Genomic DNA, 15,901 nt, shown 5'->3' with positions numbered 1-15,901 from the left:
TATATATATAAAATTTTTTTTCCCTTTTTTTTCTTTCTAATAATTACTTGAACGTGTGCATCATATTTATTAGGTGACAAAATTAACTGAAAAGCTGAAAAGTTTTGTTTGTAGTTGTTTACAGTTTTTTAAAATATTATGTCAAATCAGGAGCAGTTGGCATCTCTGGGATTCGAGCCCCGGATCTTCATGGTATGAGGCCAACTCCTTGACCACCATACCGGCCGAACAGCTTATGTTGTCACTTTATTTCTGATTGTCTAGTCCTTATTCTGGCTCCATCATTTTAGTTAACTATCTCACACAATGCACTACGATGAGGTTTCGGGTTGAGGAAACATTTTCGTCATTTTCTTGAGAGTTCCTGTTTTATCACAAATCAAGAGAATTAAAGACGAAATGATTTTCAAAATTAAGGAAGTACTTCTCTAAGATGTCTAAAACGTCAAAATTGAGAGTTTTATTTCTGAGTGTGTATTCATAACAGAATTTGACCACTGAAGTGTTTTATTTTCAACTTTTTCTGCTTTCTTGAATTTTTATTTCAAAAACATACTGGTGAAAATAGATTTAAAACTATGTTACATTTATAATTTGAATATTTCTATTATCCGAAATGGATCCGTGTCTACTTCGAATAATCAAGGTCTTACTGTATTTTTTATGCCCGTCGTAGAAGCAAGTTTTCTTTTAAATATATAAAACATGTATAATATACATAATAATACAGATGAATATAGAATGAACTTGCTATTTCACTTTTTATTAAGAAACATTCTATGTATGTTTTCCTTACAAATGTTCTACAAACGTGTATGGTTTACATTATTTATTTAACCAACAGCTGAAGCTTGCATGTCTTAGTTACGAAATGCGAATAAAAGTTGAATTTATTATTTCTCTTTTCAATAAAGTAAAATAATAGGAAATATTTTATGTATTTTTTACTACGCTGGCACTATAAATTTACTTTCATTTCAACAACAAAAAAGGTAATAGTCATTTACTTTTTTTCAAAAAATATTTAGAATATTGTCTCTCTGTATACTTAAAAGTTTGTTGTTCCTATATTACATAGAAGTGTAAACCTACAGTGTAATTAGTTATGTTGTTGTTGATATGTTTAAAAAACACCCTCATAAAAGTTTTTTTTTTAAAGTTTTGTTAATCTATGACGACATTGCATTTGTTGTGTACAGTTGTATAGTTGTGTGCAGTTGTATTGCTGTTTGCAGTTTTATAGTTGTGTGCAGTTGTATTATTGTGTGCAGTTGTACTGTTGTGTGCAGTTGTATAGTTGTGTGCAGTTGTATTGTTGTGTGCAGTTGTATTGTTGTGTGCAGTTGTATTGTTGTGTGCAGTTGTATGCTATAAGTTTTTATGGCTAGAGTGGAAAAAAAGACCAATTGGTTGTTTATTTGAATCTAAAACAAAACATTTAGGCCTTAGACGCAAACGGGACACCTGTGTCTCTCTTACATATTTTTTTTGATGCTCTAATTATAAGCAAAACTACATTTTGGTATTTTTTTTATCTATAAAAACAGTCTAATAGTTACAAAAAAATTGTTAGACTAACGGAAATATATTAGTATTAAAATATAAAATCCATACAAAGAAGCTAAAACGAATTTCTTTTCGTTCATATTCATTAATATTTATATTCATTAATAATTAATGAATATAATTATAATTATAGTTATATTCATATTCATAATATTACTGAATGAATGGTTTAAGTAACTTATATTTTGTTTTTTATTCCCAGAATTATGGTTTATTTTTTACCAGAATGTCATTACCATGCTGTAAGGTAATTTTATTAGAATTTCATCATCTTTACCATTTGAACGAAAAAATTACCAAATTAATGGTTTATATACCGTTCATATTGGTTTCATTAACCAATTTTTTTTATTGTTAATGTCATAACCCTACAGATCGGAAGTATTTACCAGAATTGTTTTTTTCTCCATGAAGTATAATATGTATGGCCCACTTCCAACTATGTCTAATTTATTCATAATCACGTAACTTCATGACGAAAAGATAGTAAAAAAATACGAAATCAAGGATAACTGAATCGTCAAGAATAAGCATTTAATATCTAGGAATGTGTATTTTGCAGCAAACATACCTCATTTCTCATTATTTTTAATTATTCAAAATCTATAATTATTTTAAAATTTTTAAAATTTTTGATAAAAGTTCTAAATTATGCAAGAGAAAGTGATAGAGCCATGATGGCTCAAGGGATAGAGCGTTCGCTTTCCAATGAGGTGAACCGGGTTCGAATCCCAGAGATGGCTGTTTGGTACGAATTCCGCGTACGTCTCGCGCCGACCACACTGCTGACATAAAATGCCTTCAGTGGTAGAAGGATAATGGATAAGAATCCCCTTGCAAAATGGCTAACGGTGGGAGGATCTCGTGGTTTTCTTCTCCATGTAACGCAAATGCCAGTTAATTCCATCAAAAAGTCCTCCATGAAGACAAATTTCTCCCAATACATAATCCAGGAGTTCCCTTGTCTTCTGGATTGGGTTCAAAATTTCATGGCTATGGAAATGAGCAGTAGTAGTAGTAAATCCAAAAAATTGGGTTGGCTGTTCATCAACGGTTATAAAATATAATGAAAAAGAAAGTGATACTTCTTTTCTTATCAATTAAACTATGCAATGATTTCATATGAGCAAATATACAAATCTTACCTTGCATTATAGCTGAACTTTACAACTCTAAAATTTGATTACTCTGTCAAAAGCTCATGACTAATGAATCAGAATGATAAAACATCTAACTATTTCCCCTTTCTTTTTTAATATTCTTCGCAGTGAATTTCATTACTGTTCTTTAGTGAAAATTGTAATCAGTCAGATACGAGAGAAAGATAGCATATCAAAAGATAACGTTGGTGAAATCAATTTAATATTAAAATAATACGTTCATAGCACTCTTATTACTTAACCGAACTTATCAGTTGACGTAGATATTTGTTTCATTTGGAGCAATTATAAATTCTTTTTAATTTGTTGGGGAGCCGTAATATTTTACAGCACGCAACTTTTTTTTTTCACTGAAAAAAATTAAATGAATTTAAGTAATCGAAAATAGTTAAAATGAATTAAAATAGATGAAATTAATTTAAATAACTGAAATCAATTTAAATAGTGGAAATGAATTTAAATAATTGAAATTAATTTAAATAACTGACATTAATTTGAATAATTGAAATGAATTTCAATAACTGAAATGAATTTAAATAGCTGAAATGAATTTAAATAGTTGAAATGAACTTAAATAGTTGAAATAAATTTAATGACTGAAATTGATTTGAAGAACTGAAATTAATTTAAAAAAGCTGAAATACATTTTAAGAGCTTAAATAAATTTAAATAGCTGAAATTATTTTAAATAATTGAAATGAATTTAAATAGCTGAAGTTAATTTAAATAGCTTAAATGAATTTAAATAGCTGAAATTATTTTAAATAATTGAAATGAATTTAAATTACTGAAATTAATTTAAAAAAGCTGAAATACATTTGACTAGCTGGAATTAATTGAAATAGATTAAATTAATTTAAATAGCTTGAATTTAAATATTAACAATGAATTTAAATAGTTGAAATGAATTTAAAGAGTAAAAATAAATTTTAATAGCTGACATTAATTTAAATAAAAGAAATGAATTTAAATAACTGAAATTAATTTAAATAATTAAAATAATTCAAGAAATCTGAAATACATTTTAATAGCTGGAACTAATTGAAATAGCCAGAATTAATTGAAATAGCTGAAATTAACTTAAATACCTGAAATTATTTTAAGTAGCTGAAATTATTTTAAATAATTGAAGTAAATTTAAATAGCTAAAATTAATATAAATAACTTAAATCAATTTAATTAGTTAAAATGAATTTAAATAGCAGAAATTAATTTAAATAACTGAAATCAATTTAAATAGTTGAAATGAATTTGAATAGTTGCAATAAATTTAAATGACTGAAATTAGTTTAAATAATTGAAATTAATTTCAATAACTGAAATTGATTTGAAGAACTGAAATTAACTTAAAAAAGCTGAAATACATTTTAATAGCTGGAATTAATTGAAGTAGCTGAAATTAATTGAAATAGCTTGAATTTAAGTATTAACAATGAATTTAAATAGCTGAAATTAATTTAAAGAGTTAAAATTAATTTTAATAGCTGAAATTAATTTAAATAGAAGAAAGGAATATAAATAACTGAAATGAATTTAAATAACTGAAGCGAATTTAAATAACTAAAATTAATTTAAATAACTGAAATTAAACTAAAAAATTGAAATGTATTTTAATAGCTCGAATTAATTGAAATAGCTGAACTTAATTTGAATAACCTAAATGAATTCAAATAACTGAAATTAATTTGAATAATTGAAATGAGTTTTAATAACTCAAATTAATTTAAATAACTGAAATTAATTTAAAACAGCTGAAATACATTTTAATATCTGGAATTAATTTAAATGACTTAAATTAATTTAAATGGATTAAATTAATTTAAATAGCTGAAATTATTTTAAATAATTGAAATGAATTTAAATAACTGAGATTATTTTAAATGACCTAAGTCAATTTAAATAGTTGAAATGAATTTAAATAGCGCTGAAATTAATTTAAATATTTCAAATGAATTTAAATAGCTGAAATTATTTTAAATAATTGAAATGAATTTGAATAGTTGAAATAAATTGTAATAACTAAAATTGATTTGAAGAACTGAAACTAATTTAAGGAGCTGAAATACATTTTAATAGCTGGAATTAATTGAAATAGCTAAAATTAATTTAAATAGCTTGAATTTAAATGTGAACAATGAATTTAAATAGCTGAAATTAATTTAAATAATTGAAAAGAATTTAAATAGTTACAATTAATTTTAATAGTTGAAATTAGTTTAAATAAACGAAATGAATTTAAATAGTTTAAAAGAGTTTTAATAGTCGAAATTAATTTATAGAGTGGAAGTGATTTTCGATAGCTTGGAGAAAAGGGTAGCCAGTGTCATTTTATAGATGTTTCCTTGAAGAAAAAAATACTCAAAGGACGGTGTTTTTATGTATACTGTTTTAACTTAAATTGATTTTTGGAGAAATATTAGTTATTATTAAAATCTAAAACACTAACGGTTTATATTGTTTTTTTATTTGTTTTCTATGTTATCCATTTGTTTTTTGTTGTGAATAGATAGCATTCTTTAATTTCTAAGTACACTGTGAAAATTCCAGATCAAACTACGAGGAATATTATTGGATCCTCGAGAGAATCATCGGAAAAATTAATTTTACTGTAAAATCAATTTTCCTGTAAAATCAATTTTACTGTAAAATCTATTTTACTGTAAAATCAATTTTACTGTAAAATTAATTTTACTGTAAAATCAATTTTACTGTCAAAACCATTTTACTGTCAAATACATTTTTACTGTAAAATATTATACCATAATTCTTACAGTAACATTTTTTTAATTGAAGTGATTCTCGGATTTCACAGCCGATAATTCTGTGAAAATTAAAATGCAACGAGCTTTTTGCTCCGTAAAAGTTTATAATAAAGATGGATTTTACGGTAAAAAAATGTACCAACAGCCTTAGTTTTTTTTACAGTGTAGAAGGATTTTCATTTTGAAATGGATACTACTGAAGCTATATCAAAACACTTACTAAAAAAACTCTCAAAATTAGGGTTTAATTAGATAAACTATGCTTAGAATTCTATTTAAACAGCAATGCAGAGTTAGAAGTTTTGGAGCGTATTGCACTACAATATCGAAAAAGCTTTCTGCAACCTCAATATGATGAAAAGCTAAAACATATTATCCTGTATCTTGAGCTCATCTCCATGATGCTATAATTAATTGGAACGTATATCTGATTAATTAAACATATTTAACAGTATTATGGTTTAAGCAACTAATGTTATGGTTAAACGCTAAACCAATGTAAAGAATTCGATTCTACTAGCAGCAATGCAGAGTTAGAAGTTTTGGAGCGTATTGCACTATAATATCGTAAAAGCTTTCTGCAACCTCAATATGATGAAAAGCTAAAACATATTATCCTGTATCTTGAGCTCATCTCCATGATACTATAATTAATTGGAACGTATATCTGATTAATTAACATATTTGACAGTATTATGGTTTAAGCAACTGATGTTATGGTTAAACTTTAAACCAATGTATAGAATTCATTTCCACCAGCAATACAGAGTTAGAAGTTTCGGAGCGGATTGCACTGTATAGTAAAAGCTTGTTGCAACCTTAATACGATGAAAAGTTAAAACATATCATCTTTGTTAAACTTGATTCCATGATACTATGATTAACTAATTGACTAACACCTTATTAACAAATTCCACCATAATGTGGTTCAAGATACTGATATTATTTTTCGACGTTAAACCAATTTTCGTTGAAGTTACATCTTTAAATTGTCCTCATAAACCAGTTTTAGTGAATAAAATTGTTTCACGAAGAAATGAACTCTACTAAAATTACTTTTCTATATGATAATAAAGTCACTGAAAAAAAAAAACTTAAGGTTATAAAAATCAAAATATACAGTAATTTAAACCATATATTTATACCGTAATTTTTTCGTTTATATGAGAAAGATTTACCAGTAGCTCTGGTTTTCAAAATTTTTTTCTTATTACGCCACAGATAATAGAAAATACAAAAAGAATTTATGTATTATAAAACCATATTTCATTGGTAATTTTTTCAAAATTATTATCAATGCCCTCCGGTAAACGTTACCGAGCATTTTAGTGTTCCTGCACAGCTAGGTATTCATGGTAAATTTTACAATAACCTGGTAGCTTTGATCATACTTTCTTTCTCAGTTTCAAACACTAAGAAAAATGTGCTTTTCAATGTAAGTTTTAAGCTTTGAGTGCTTTAAAGCTTATTTTATCCCTTCTAATTAAAAGTTCATTAAACTATTTCCACCCCTAAATTCTTTATTTGCTTACATGCATCTAAATTATTGATAATTGTTACACCCTTTAATTATATATTAGCCATATGAGTATTTACTTTAATTAAGGTTTAAAATACATACCACGAACCATTGCTCGTGTTCCATGAAGATCATTAGTGAAATCATCTGTCAAGAAAAATAAAGGTAGATGATCTGGGCACGATATCCATGGTTATCGGAAATATTGAAACTTTAAGGTCTATCTCTTACTGTTGCAAAATATAGATCAAGGTAGGCGTGTTTCATAAAGATCAAGAGTAAGTTCATCAGTCACAAGAAGAAAAAATCATTAAAGATTTGGACACTATGTTCCCGATGATCAGAAACGTTGAAACTTTAGGCGCTATCTGTTACTGTTGCAAAATATAGATCAAGGTAGTCGTGCTTCATACAGATCAAAAGTGAGTTCACAAGAAAAAATCGATGAATATCTGGATACAATGCTCACGGTGATCGTAATTGTTGAAACTTTAGACGCTATGTTGCAAAATAAAGATCAAGGAAGGTGTGTTTCATAAAGGTCCAGAGTGAGTTCATCAATCACAAGAAAAAAATCGTTGAAGATCTGGATACAATGTTCACGGTGATCGGAATTGTTGAAACTTTAGGCGCTATCTGTTACTGTTGCAAAATAAAGATCAAGGTAGGCGTCTTTCATACAGATCAAAAGTGAGTTCACAAGAAAAAATCGATGAAGATCTGGATACAATGCTCACGGTGATCGGAATTGTTGAAACTTTAGACGCTATGTTGCAAAATAAAGATCAAGGAAGGTGTGTTTCATAAAGGTCCAGAGTGAGTTCATCAATCACAAGAAAAAAATCGTTGAAGATCTGGATACAATGTTCACGGTAATCGGAATTGTTGAAACTTTAGGCGCTATCTGTTACTGTTGCAAAATAAAGATCAAGGTAGGCGTGTTTCATAAAGATCAAGAGTGAGTTCATCCATCACAAGAAAAAATCGTTAAAGAATTGAGCACAATATTTACGTTGATTTTTCAAACCAGAAATTACTTATAGATCAGTACTTATAAAAGTACGATAGCTTAGTTCCTGTCTTCTTATCTTTCTCAGTTTATTTTGTTCACTTAATTTGAATGAGCAAAGACCTACAATGAATACAAATAATAATCCAAGGAGCAGTGGGATTGCATATAAAATATTTGATACCATAATCTGAAAAAAATAAAAAAATTTGCATTTAAAATCTCAAATAAAAATGAATAAGTAAGTATCATACTATTTTTATTCATCAGTAGAAAAACGTAAATTCGTGAAAGGTGGAAAAAAAAAAAAAAGAAACTACTTTTAATATCGAAAACTACTTTTTCTCACTTTTAAAAGGTGATTATAAGAAGTTTTTAATGACTTTTCCTTTTAATAAGTCTCTTAAAATTTGAGTGGCGACCATGAATTTTGATACATTAAGGGTGCTTTTTAATGACCACCTTAGTTACGTATTTTAGAAATTTATTTCAAAAATGAAGTACAAGAATAGAAAATTAATATTAACCTAAGGAAAAAAAAGGAAAATTAAATCGAAATATCACGAATCAAAGAGACGGAAACCATGAAAATCTGTATGATTGCAGAAGGAAACAGAGGAATGGAAATAGTTTATTAGGAATACTATCACAATAGACTCAGGCAATGAAACTAATTTGAGTATTTTTATTTATACCCTCCAAAGTTACGATTCGTTCGATTACGATGGCTTTATGCATTTTCCTGGATTTAATAATTTAATATTTCTAAAAAATTTGCATTTTGTGTATTATTTCTGACAAGGATTTTAAAAATTTATAGCAAGAGCACTAATTACAAAACACTTTTTATATTGAATAATTTCGAATGGTTTTAAAATAAACATCAGAAATCTAACGATCGGACTTCTTATGATGTGCTCAAACTTTGATACATACTAGTTGTTGTCATAGACCATTGTTTTCTAAACTTATGACTTTTGTCTACTCTTTCTAAATTTTTCGTAACGCTGTGTACCACTAATAAAAAAATTGCACAAAAGTAAAAAATCGGCTGTTGACACCACTAACTATTAACTGTTAACTCTGCAAAAAATAGCCAATAGAAAAATACGTAATCGTAAATTTTCATGGCTAGCTTTGTTTTCAAATTAAAATTTTTTGAAATTTTCGTTTGTTGCAAGATATTTTGTATAAGAACGCTCACCCCCTTAACTACTCCCATACCCCTGGGGGTACGCGTACCACACTTTGGGAAACGCTGTCGTAGGCCGTTAACGCAAAGGGTGGGTGCGATTGATCTTGCTTATCAGTGGCGCCATTTATGGCCAATAATTCGACTTCCTCCACCCCCATTCATTAATCCACAGATCATAATTTTGAACTGAACCAGAGAACGATCAATCTCCAATTCCGTACCAGAAGATGTATAATTTGTTATAGGAAGATGGAGGACTTTGTGACAACGCAGATTTAACGTGCACCAGTCACTATTTACTACACGGAGGGTCTTCGGCTAAATGGATTCGATCTTCTGTTTTCATGAACGTGGGATACATACCAGTTGATGGAAATATATACTAACGGTTAGTTTGGAGCTTTACCGTTAATATGCACGTTACATAACTAATCTACAGACTGGCTTTTGTACTCCATTAAGTGCGGAATCAAGAGTTCTCTGCATTTTACATTGATAATGTGGGCATTAACGACTTTCGAATCATTTAAGTTCAAAAGTTAATAAAATCAAACAATCAGCCGAGATATCCTGGTTGGTAGGGCACTGGACCCATGTCCAAAAGTTAGTGGGTTCGATCCCCTCCGGCGAAAGACGCCCCGTGTAGTAAATGGTGATTGATGCACGTTAAATCTGTCGAGTCGCAAAGTCCTCCATGTTCCCATAAAAAATCCATACCTCAGTGGGTACTGATCCAGGAGTTTTCTTGTCTTCTGGTTTGGTTCAAAATTACCAGGCTACGGAGTTTAACCGTAAACCCCAAAAAAATTGGGTCGGCAGTTCAACGACGGATATAAATATTAATAAATCAAACAAGCAACTAATTTATTGATTGATTGCTGTATTTATTGACTTGATTTATTAGACATGGAAATAATTATTTTTATGTGGGTTTAAGATTTAATACGTCTTTAAAGTTTTTAAACAAAATGATCTTACCTTGGCGATTTTCTAAGATTCTACATGAAACGAAACATTTTTTCCTCTGAATGAATAGACATAAACTGGGAAATCAAAACTTGAGAATGACATGCATTTTCGGAGAAATAAAAGTAATTTTATAGCATGATGCGTACCATTTTAGAACTTCAAATAATTCTTTTATATCTAAGAGAAGGTCGCGTTTTCTTTAACTCTTTTTTTTACTGTCATCACGTGCGTGTTATGCTAAACCTTGGAATGCCGGAAATCGAAGATTTTTATGTCATTTTATTAGTTTGCATTCTATCGTCTGACATGCGTTTTTCGATACTAGACAAGGCTATTACGGTACTAAAATGTGTTCTATAATTTATAGATTTTTTAGGTTTAATGTCAATAGAGTGCCGTTTTTTTATCATTTAAAATTAAATTTTCCTATTACTTTTTCATGGATTTAAACTTTGAATGGGAAATGGTACTGAATCGTATTATATAACGTACAGATTTTTTTTGGGGTCAATGTCAATGGAATGCTGCTTTTTTTAACATTGAAAATTAAATTTTCCTATTAATTTTTAATGGATTTAAATTTTGAATGGGGAATGGTACTGAAATGTATTATATAACTTACAGATTTTTTCTGGTTCAATGTCAATGGAATGCTGTTTTTTTTAATAATGAAAATTAAATTTTCCCATTACTTTTTCATGGATTTAAATTTTGAATGGAGTATGGTACTGAAATGTGTTATATTACTTACAGATTTTCTCCGGGTCAATTTCAATAGAATGCTGTTTTTTAACATTTAAAATTAAATTTCCCTTATACGACCTTTTCATGGATTTAAATTTTGAATGGGAAATGGTACTAAAATGTGTTATATAACTTATAGATTTTTTCTGATTCAATGTCAATAGCATGCCGTTCTTTTTTAAGATTGAAAATTAAATTTTCCCATTACTTTTTCATGGATTTAAATTTTGAATGGAGTATGGTACTAAAATGTGTTATATAACTTACAGATTTTTTCCGGGTCAATTTCAATAGAATGCTGTTTTTTAACATTTAAAATTAAATTTCCCTTATACAACCTTTTCATGGATTTAAATTTTGAATGGGGAATGGTACTAAAATATGTTATATAACTTATAGATTTTTTCTGAATGTGAAAAGAATGCTGTTTTTTTTAACATTTAAAATTAAATTTTCCTATTACTTTTTCGTTGTTTTAAATTTTGAATGGGAGATCGAAAGTTGGGCAATGCCTGTTATGCTCCGAAACACACGCTGTCGGAACCCCTACTCTTTGTTTTTTCATTCCTTCCCTTCATCGCTTAATTAAAATTTTATTAATGTATCACCAAGTAAAAAATATGACAATCTTATATTAGTTTTTGGGAGAGGAAAAATATTTATTAATCCCTTGTCTGTAAAATATTTTTGAAGGAAAAAAAAACAGTGCAAATAATGGAAAATTATTTTTGCTCTTTAATTTTGTTAGAAATAGATTATTTTTTAAAAAACTCATTAACTACTATATTAAATGTNAATCCCTTGTCTGTAAAATATTTTTGAAGGAAAAAAAAACAGTGCAAATAATGGAAAATTATTTTTGCTCTTTAATTTTGTTAGAAATAGATTATTTTTTAAAAAAAAATAAAATGTTGTACTCAATAACTACTATATTAAATGTTTTGGGAAATGTTAAAGGATTACAATTAATAATATATTTGCTCAAATTGTAGCAAAATACGTCGAATAATTTATTCATATTAGACATAATTTTCAAGATAAATATAATAAACTAATACAAAAATATATTATTATTTATATCTACTGTCATGAATTAATTTCATATCCCTCAGATTCCTTTGAATAGTAAAACTGCAAAAATCCGGAAAAATGACACGAAACTGCCGAACTTTTCGCGGGAAAATTTGAGAACAAGTATTGCCATCTATCGGAGAAATGGTAAATTACATATTGAGTTCGGGCTTCACGGCCGATTTTTCTCTTGCCCGAACTTGCCGCTTTTGCGTTGACCGGACCGAGTTTGGGCATCACCGAAAAGGCGTTAAGTATTCAAATTTAATAATGAAAATAGACAAAATGTAAAAATTGTGACTTTTTCTCGTATTAACTTTTTTGAACACAATTTTTAAAATTAATTATCACTATAATTGCGAAAAATCTTTAGAAGTAAGTCATCTTCAATAACTATCAAAAAATAATTCATTAAGTTTATTACAAGTAAATTATAAAGACCTCTCTGTTCCTTGGTCCCGATATGGGAGCTTTAGCGGAAAGGATAGAAAGCAAAAATTAAAAATAAATCTAATTAATTTTTTTGTACAAAATCTTTTATTCTGTTTTATATGTTCATTATTAAATGCAATAAATCTAAAAAAATTTAAGCAAAAATTCCATTTGTCATAATGACGCCAAATGAGAGAAACTAATCTAAATAGATTTAAATAGATGCAGGTCGATCTTTAAATATATATTCAGAGAAAAAGCTTTCTAGTGCCCATGGCAAGTTGAGGCAGAACCTTAGAGAAATCTTAGAGTGTGCAATCTTATGAAATCTTAGAATGTTATTAAAGCTTAGGGTGTGAACTGTAAAACGTTAAGAGTTTAAATGAATGTTAGATATTTATTGGTTATCTTAAAGTAACCAAAAAAAATAATATAAGTTACATAAAATAATAATATTTTTTAATGTTTTCACTGAGATTGACGCAACATTGGTTTTGATTTAAAAAGATTTTTATGTAATAATTTGAGAAGTTTGAGTAATTTGAGTTGAACGCTATTTTTCGTTGCCAAGGAAAATAAAAAAAAAGTTCATAGTTTAAGTACCTTACACATGAATCAATGCGATGATTTTGTGCTATATATATAATCTTGCCTTGAAGAATTATCTGGGCGTTTTGATTAGACCTATTATTAAGAAAGTATAATAATTCAAACTAAACTTTTAAGATACCTTAATTTACTTTAACTTATTTTAATTTAATTATTTGAAAAGTTATTAAACTTTTTTAAAAAATCGCCAATTTGGCGACATGTTTGGCAATTGTTGGCAACCCCTGATCTCCTTTCCTACAAAACTGAAGATCTTACACATTCCTTTCTTAGTACGTAAAGTTAAAATTTTAATTGATCAGTAAAGTATCGATTATAAGAGTATACCCAATAAATATTATGCCTATTGAAGAAAAAAGAATTAAAAAAAAGAGCATTGAATTATTTTAAATTTTCTTTTAACCTACTAAATATTGCGCTCTTTTAAAACAATAAAAAACAGAAAAAATCTCATAAGTTTTTTTTAAATAAATTTCATTACATATAATGCTTTTAAAGCGAAAAAAAGTTATTTATATATTATGCTAGGAGCACAAAGTTATTTTTCTTTGTTTTAGTTGTAACTTCAATTAATACTTTCGCTTAGCAAAATAAATGACATAATTTTTTCAAAAAATTTTATGATATGAATAAAAAGTCATTTTTTGTTTCCCGTATTATATTAATTTTAAAACATAGTAAATTGAAAGTTTAATATCTAAATTCATTATAGATATCTTATAATTATTATAACTGAAAATGTAACTGATAATCATAACTTTCTTACGTGTTCTTCCAAAAAATGAGAATCGAAGAAAACTAGAATCTGCTTTTCAATTTTTAGGACTATAAAAACTTCTAAAGTGAAAGTTTTATTCTTTCTCAATAAGCTTTCACATATTTTGCTACCTATAACCTGAATAAATACACGACTCACCAAGCTTATGTCACGAAATCGTTGTTTCGCATTTCCTTCTCTAGCTTACTTATCTTTGTACTTGTATTTTGTGATATCTTGCAAAGGATTTTCGAAGTATTTATAATTTTTCTGCGACTTAGAAATTACCTTATATCGGTTTAATATAAGAGAATAGACATCAAGTTTTTGAAAAACGCTCATATGTAGAAATAATTATAGAAAAGTTTTTAAATATTAAATTTTGTCTAAACATTGAGCTCGAAAGTATGAATGGTTATAATGACGCCATTTTTAAAATATGTTTTCGGAATATATAAATAGTCCAGCTAAGGAAGACGATTAATTTTTAGAGAGTTTACTTCTACGTGGGGGTGTCAATTTGTGGAAAAGTCGTCATTCAGGTAAAGTTTTCCCCTTGCTTACAATAAACTTTTTAAAATCTTCAATAATTATTATTCTCAATAATCATTCAATTATTCTCTATACTCTTTCTCAATAATCATTATTTAAACTAACAAACATGAACATGATTTAATTTTCAATCAAAGTATGGTGATGTACGGACTTTTTTAAAAATGTTATCTCGTTGTTTAAGATCAACTTACGGAAAATGAGCGAATATTTATTTAAAATATTGATCCGCTGCTTTCACTTGAAACCGGTTACATTTGTAAGGCGAACCGGTTTCAAAAGAACGACGCATTTGTCTTATTGACTCTATTTTCCAAATACGTTGCCAATAGTAATAATGAAACAATGAGTAATCACAGTCTGGGTAAATCTCTCTGTGTAATTGTTTATTATGATATAGCTTACTAATTTTCGAAAAGAAGTTTGAGTATTATGGTATACAAATTATTACACCTACCTAAATTACTTGAATTTCGATGAAGAAAAATTTTTTTAAAAAGAAAATTGCGTTTTTTTGTTTTTGTTTTTTTATTTTCGAAAATTAAAAATTTAAAAATATGATTTCTTACGATATTGCCGAAATAAGAAAAAAGTGAGATTAACATTGAAGAGGAAAAATACTTTCGACTGCTCCCCTTCCTTAAGAATTGGGATGACATTTTTTCGGGATTGCCTATATTTGAGGGTGAAAAAAATTCTAAATCAGTTAAAAAAAAAAAAAAAAAAAAAAAAGAAAAAAAAAAGGAGGCAGCGTTTATTCGAAGAATGTATGGTTCTGTATCTGCTTCCTGCTTCCGTATTTTAAAACATCGTCTACAATAAATTCTCGGCATATTTAAAATCGAATGGTAATACATGAAAATTCAATCATTAGACCAAATGTTAGGAAATTATCTGTTTTTCTTTCTTTTTTAAATACTGTATATTACAAATGTTTCAATATTTCACGTAACTACCACTACGATTATTAAATATCAATTCAATAGTATATAAAGCATGCTGACTCAATTCATTCTTGGGGTGCCTTTTTGATATGAAAACATCGAAACATCGATTTTGAAACAGCGAAAGTTACGTTCACTTCGATGAATGGTTCACATCAAACAATTCACTTGCTTTTTGTGACTGCGTCATTGTTTATTATTATGACGTGCGGTGATATTATTGTGTAACTACCACTACATTTATAATACTGCATTTCACTAGTATATAAAACATGCTAACTCGGAACAATATTGGGGCACCTTTTGATAGATGAAGGCTTAGTCAAAAATACTCTCCTCGCAAATCTTTATTCATTTATTGCGTTTTTACGATTTACTTTTGTTGTAAAAATCTTAATTTTCAGACAAATAAAAAAAATCCATCTTTTTTTTTTAAAAAAAAAGAATAAACCACTGAAAATACTTCTAAAGTTAAACATGATATAAACAACCAGTAGTTTAGCTCGAAATTTGAAAACTGTATTTCAAGTTTATTTCATTGTCTCAAAAACAAAAACAACTCGGTAACATCATTAAAACAGTTCTCGTTCGAAAAGTTGAAAATTTAAACTT

At 27.7% G+C, this 15,901-nt stretch overlaps 1 protein-coding gene across 3 annotated transcripts in view; it reads right to left on the bottom strand.

Moving 5' to 3' along the window:
• The window catches only part of LOC107444542 (spermiogenesis-related protein stanley-cup), a 21,127-nt gene extending 6,975 nt beyond the window's left edge, over positions 1 to 14,152 (bottom strand). Inside the window, exons 1-2 of one of the 3 annotated variants that reach the window (XM_016058698.3) lie at positions 13,803 to 14,152; positions 7,110 to 8,206 (exon numbers count right to left, since the gene is read on the bottom strand). In XM_016058698.3, the coding sequence (XP_015914184.2) occupies positions 7,110 to 7,119 (10 nt within the window). In that variant the 5' untranslated portion in view covers positions 7,120 to 8,206; positions 13,803 to 14,152. Of the gene's footprint in view, positions 1 to 2,711; positions 2,870 to 7,109; positions 8,207 to 10,189; positions 10,331 to 13,802 lie in introns of those variants that run through there. The other 2 variants (XM_043054659.2, XM_043054660.2) reach the window with 2 other exon arrangements.
• Positions 14,153 to 15,901: the final 1,749 nt, after the last annotated feature.

The sequence above is a fragment of the Parasteatoda tepidariorum genome, chromosome 6 (genome assembly GCF_043381705.1).
Source record: "Parasteatoda tepidariorum isolate YZ-2023 chromosome 6, CAS_Ptep_4.0, whole genome shotgun sequence".
In the NCBI taxonomy this organism is placed as follows: Eukaryota; Metazoa; Arthropoda; class Arachnida; order Araneae; family Theridiidae; genus Parasteatoda; species Parasteatoda tepidariorum.
Note: the sequence above shows the minus strand (reverse complement) of the source record. Positions and strands in the feature narration are given on the sequence as shown.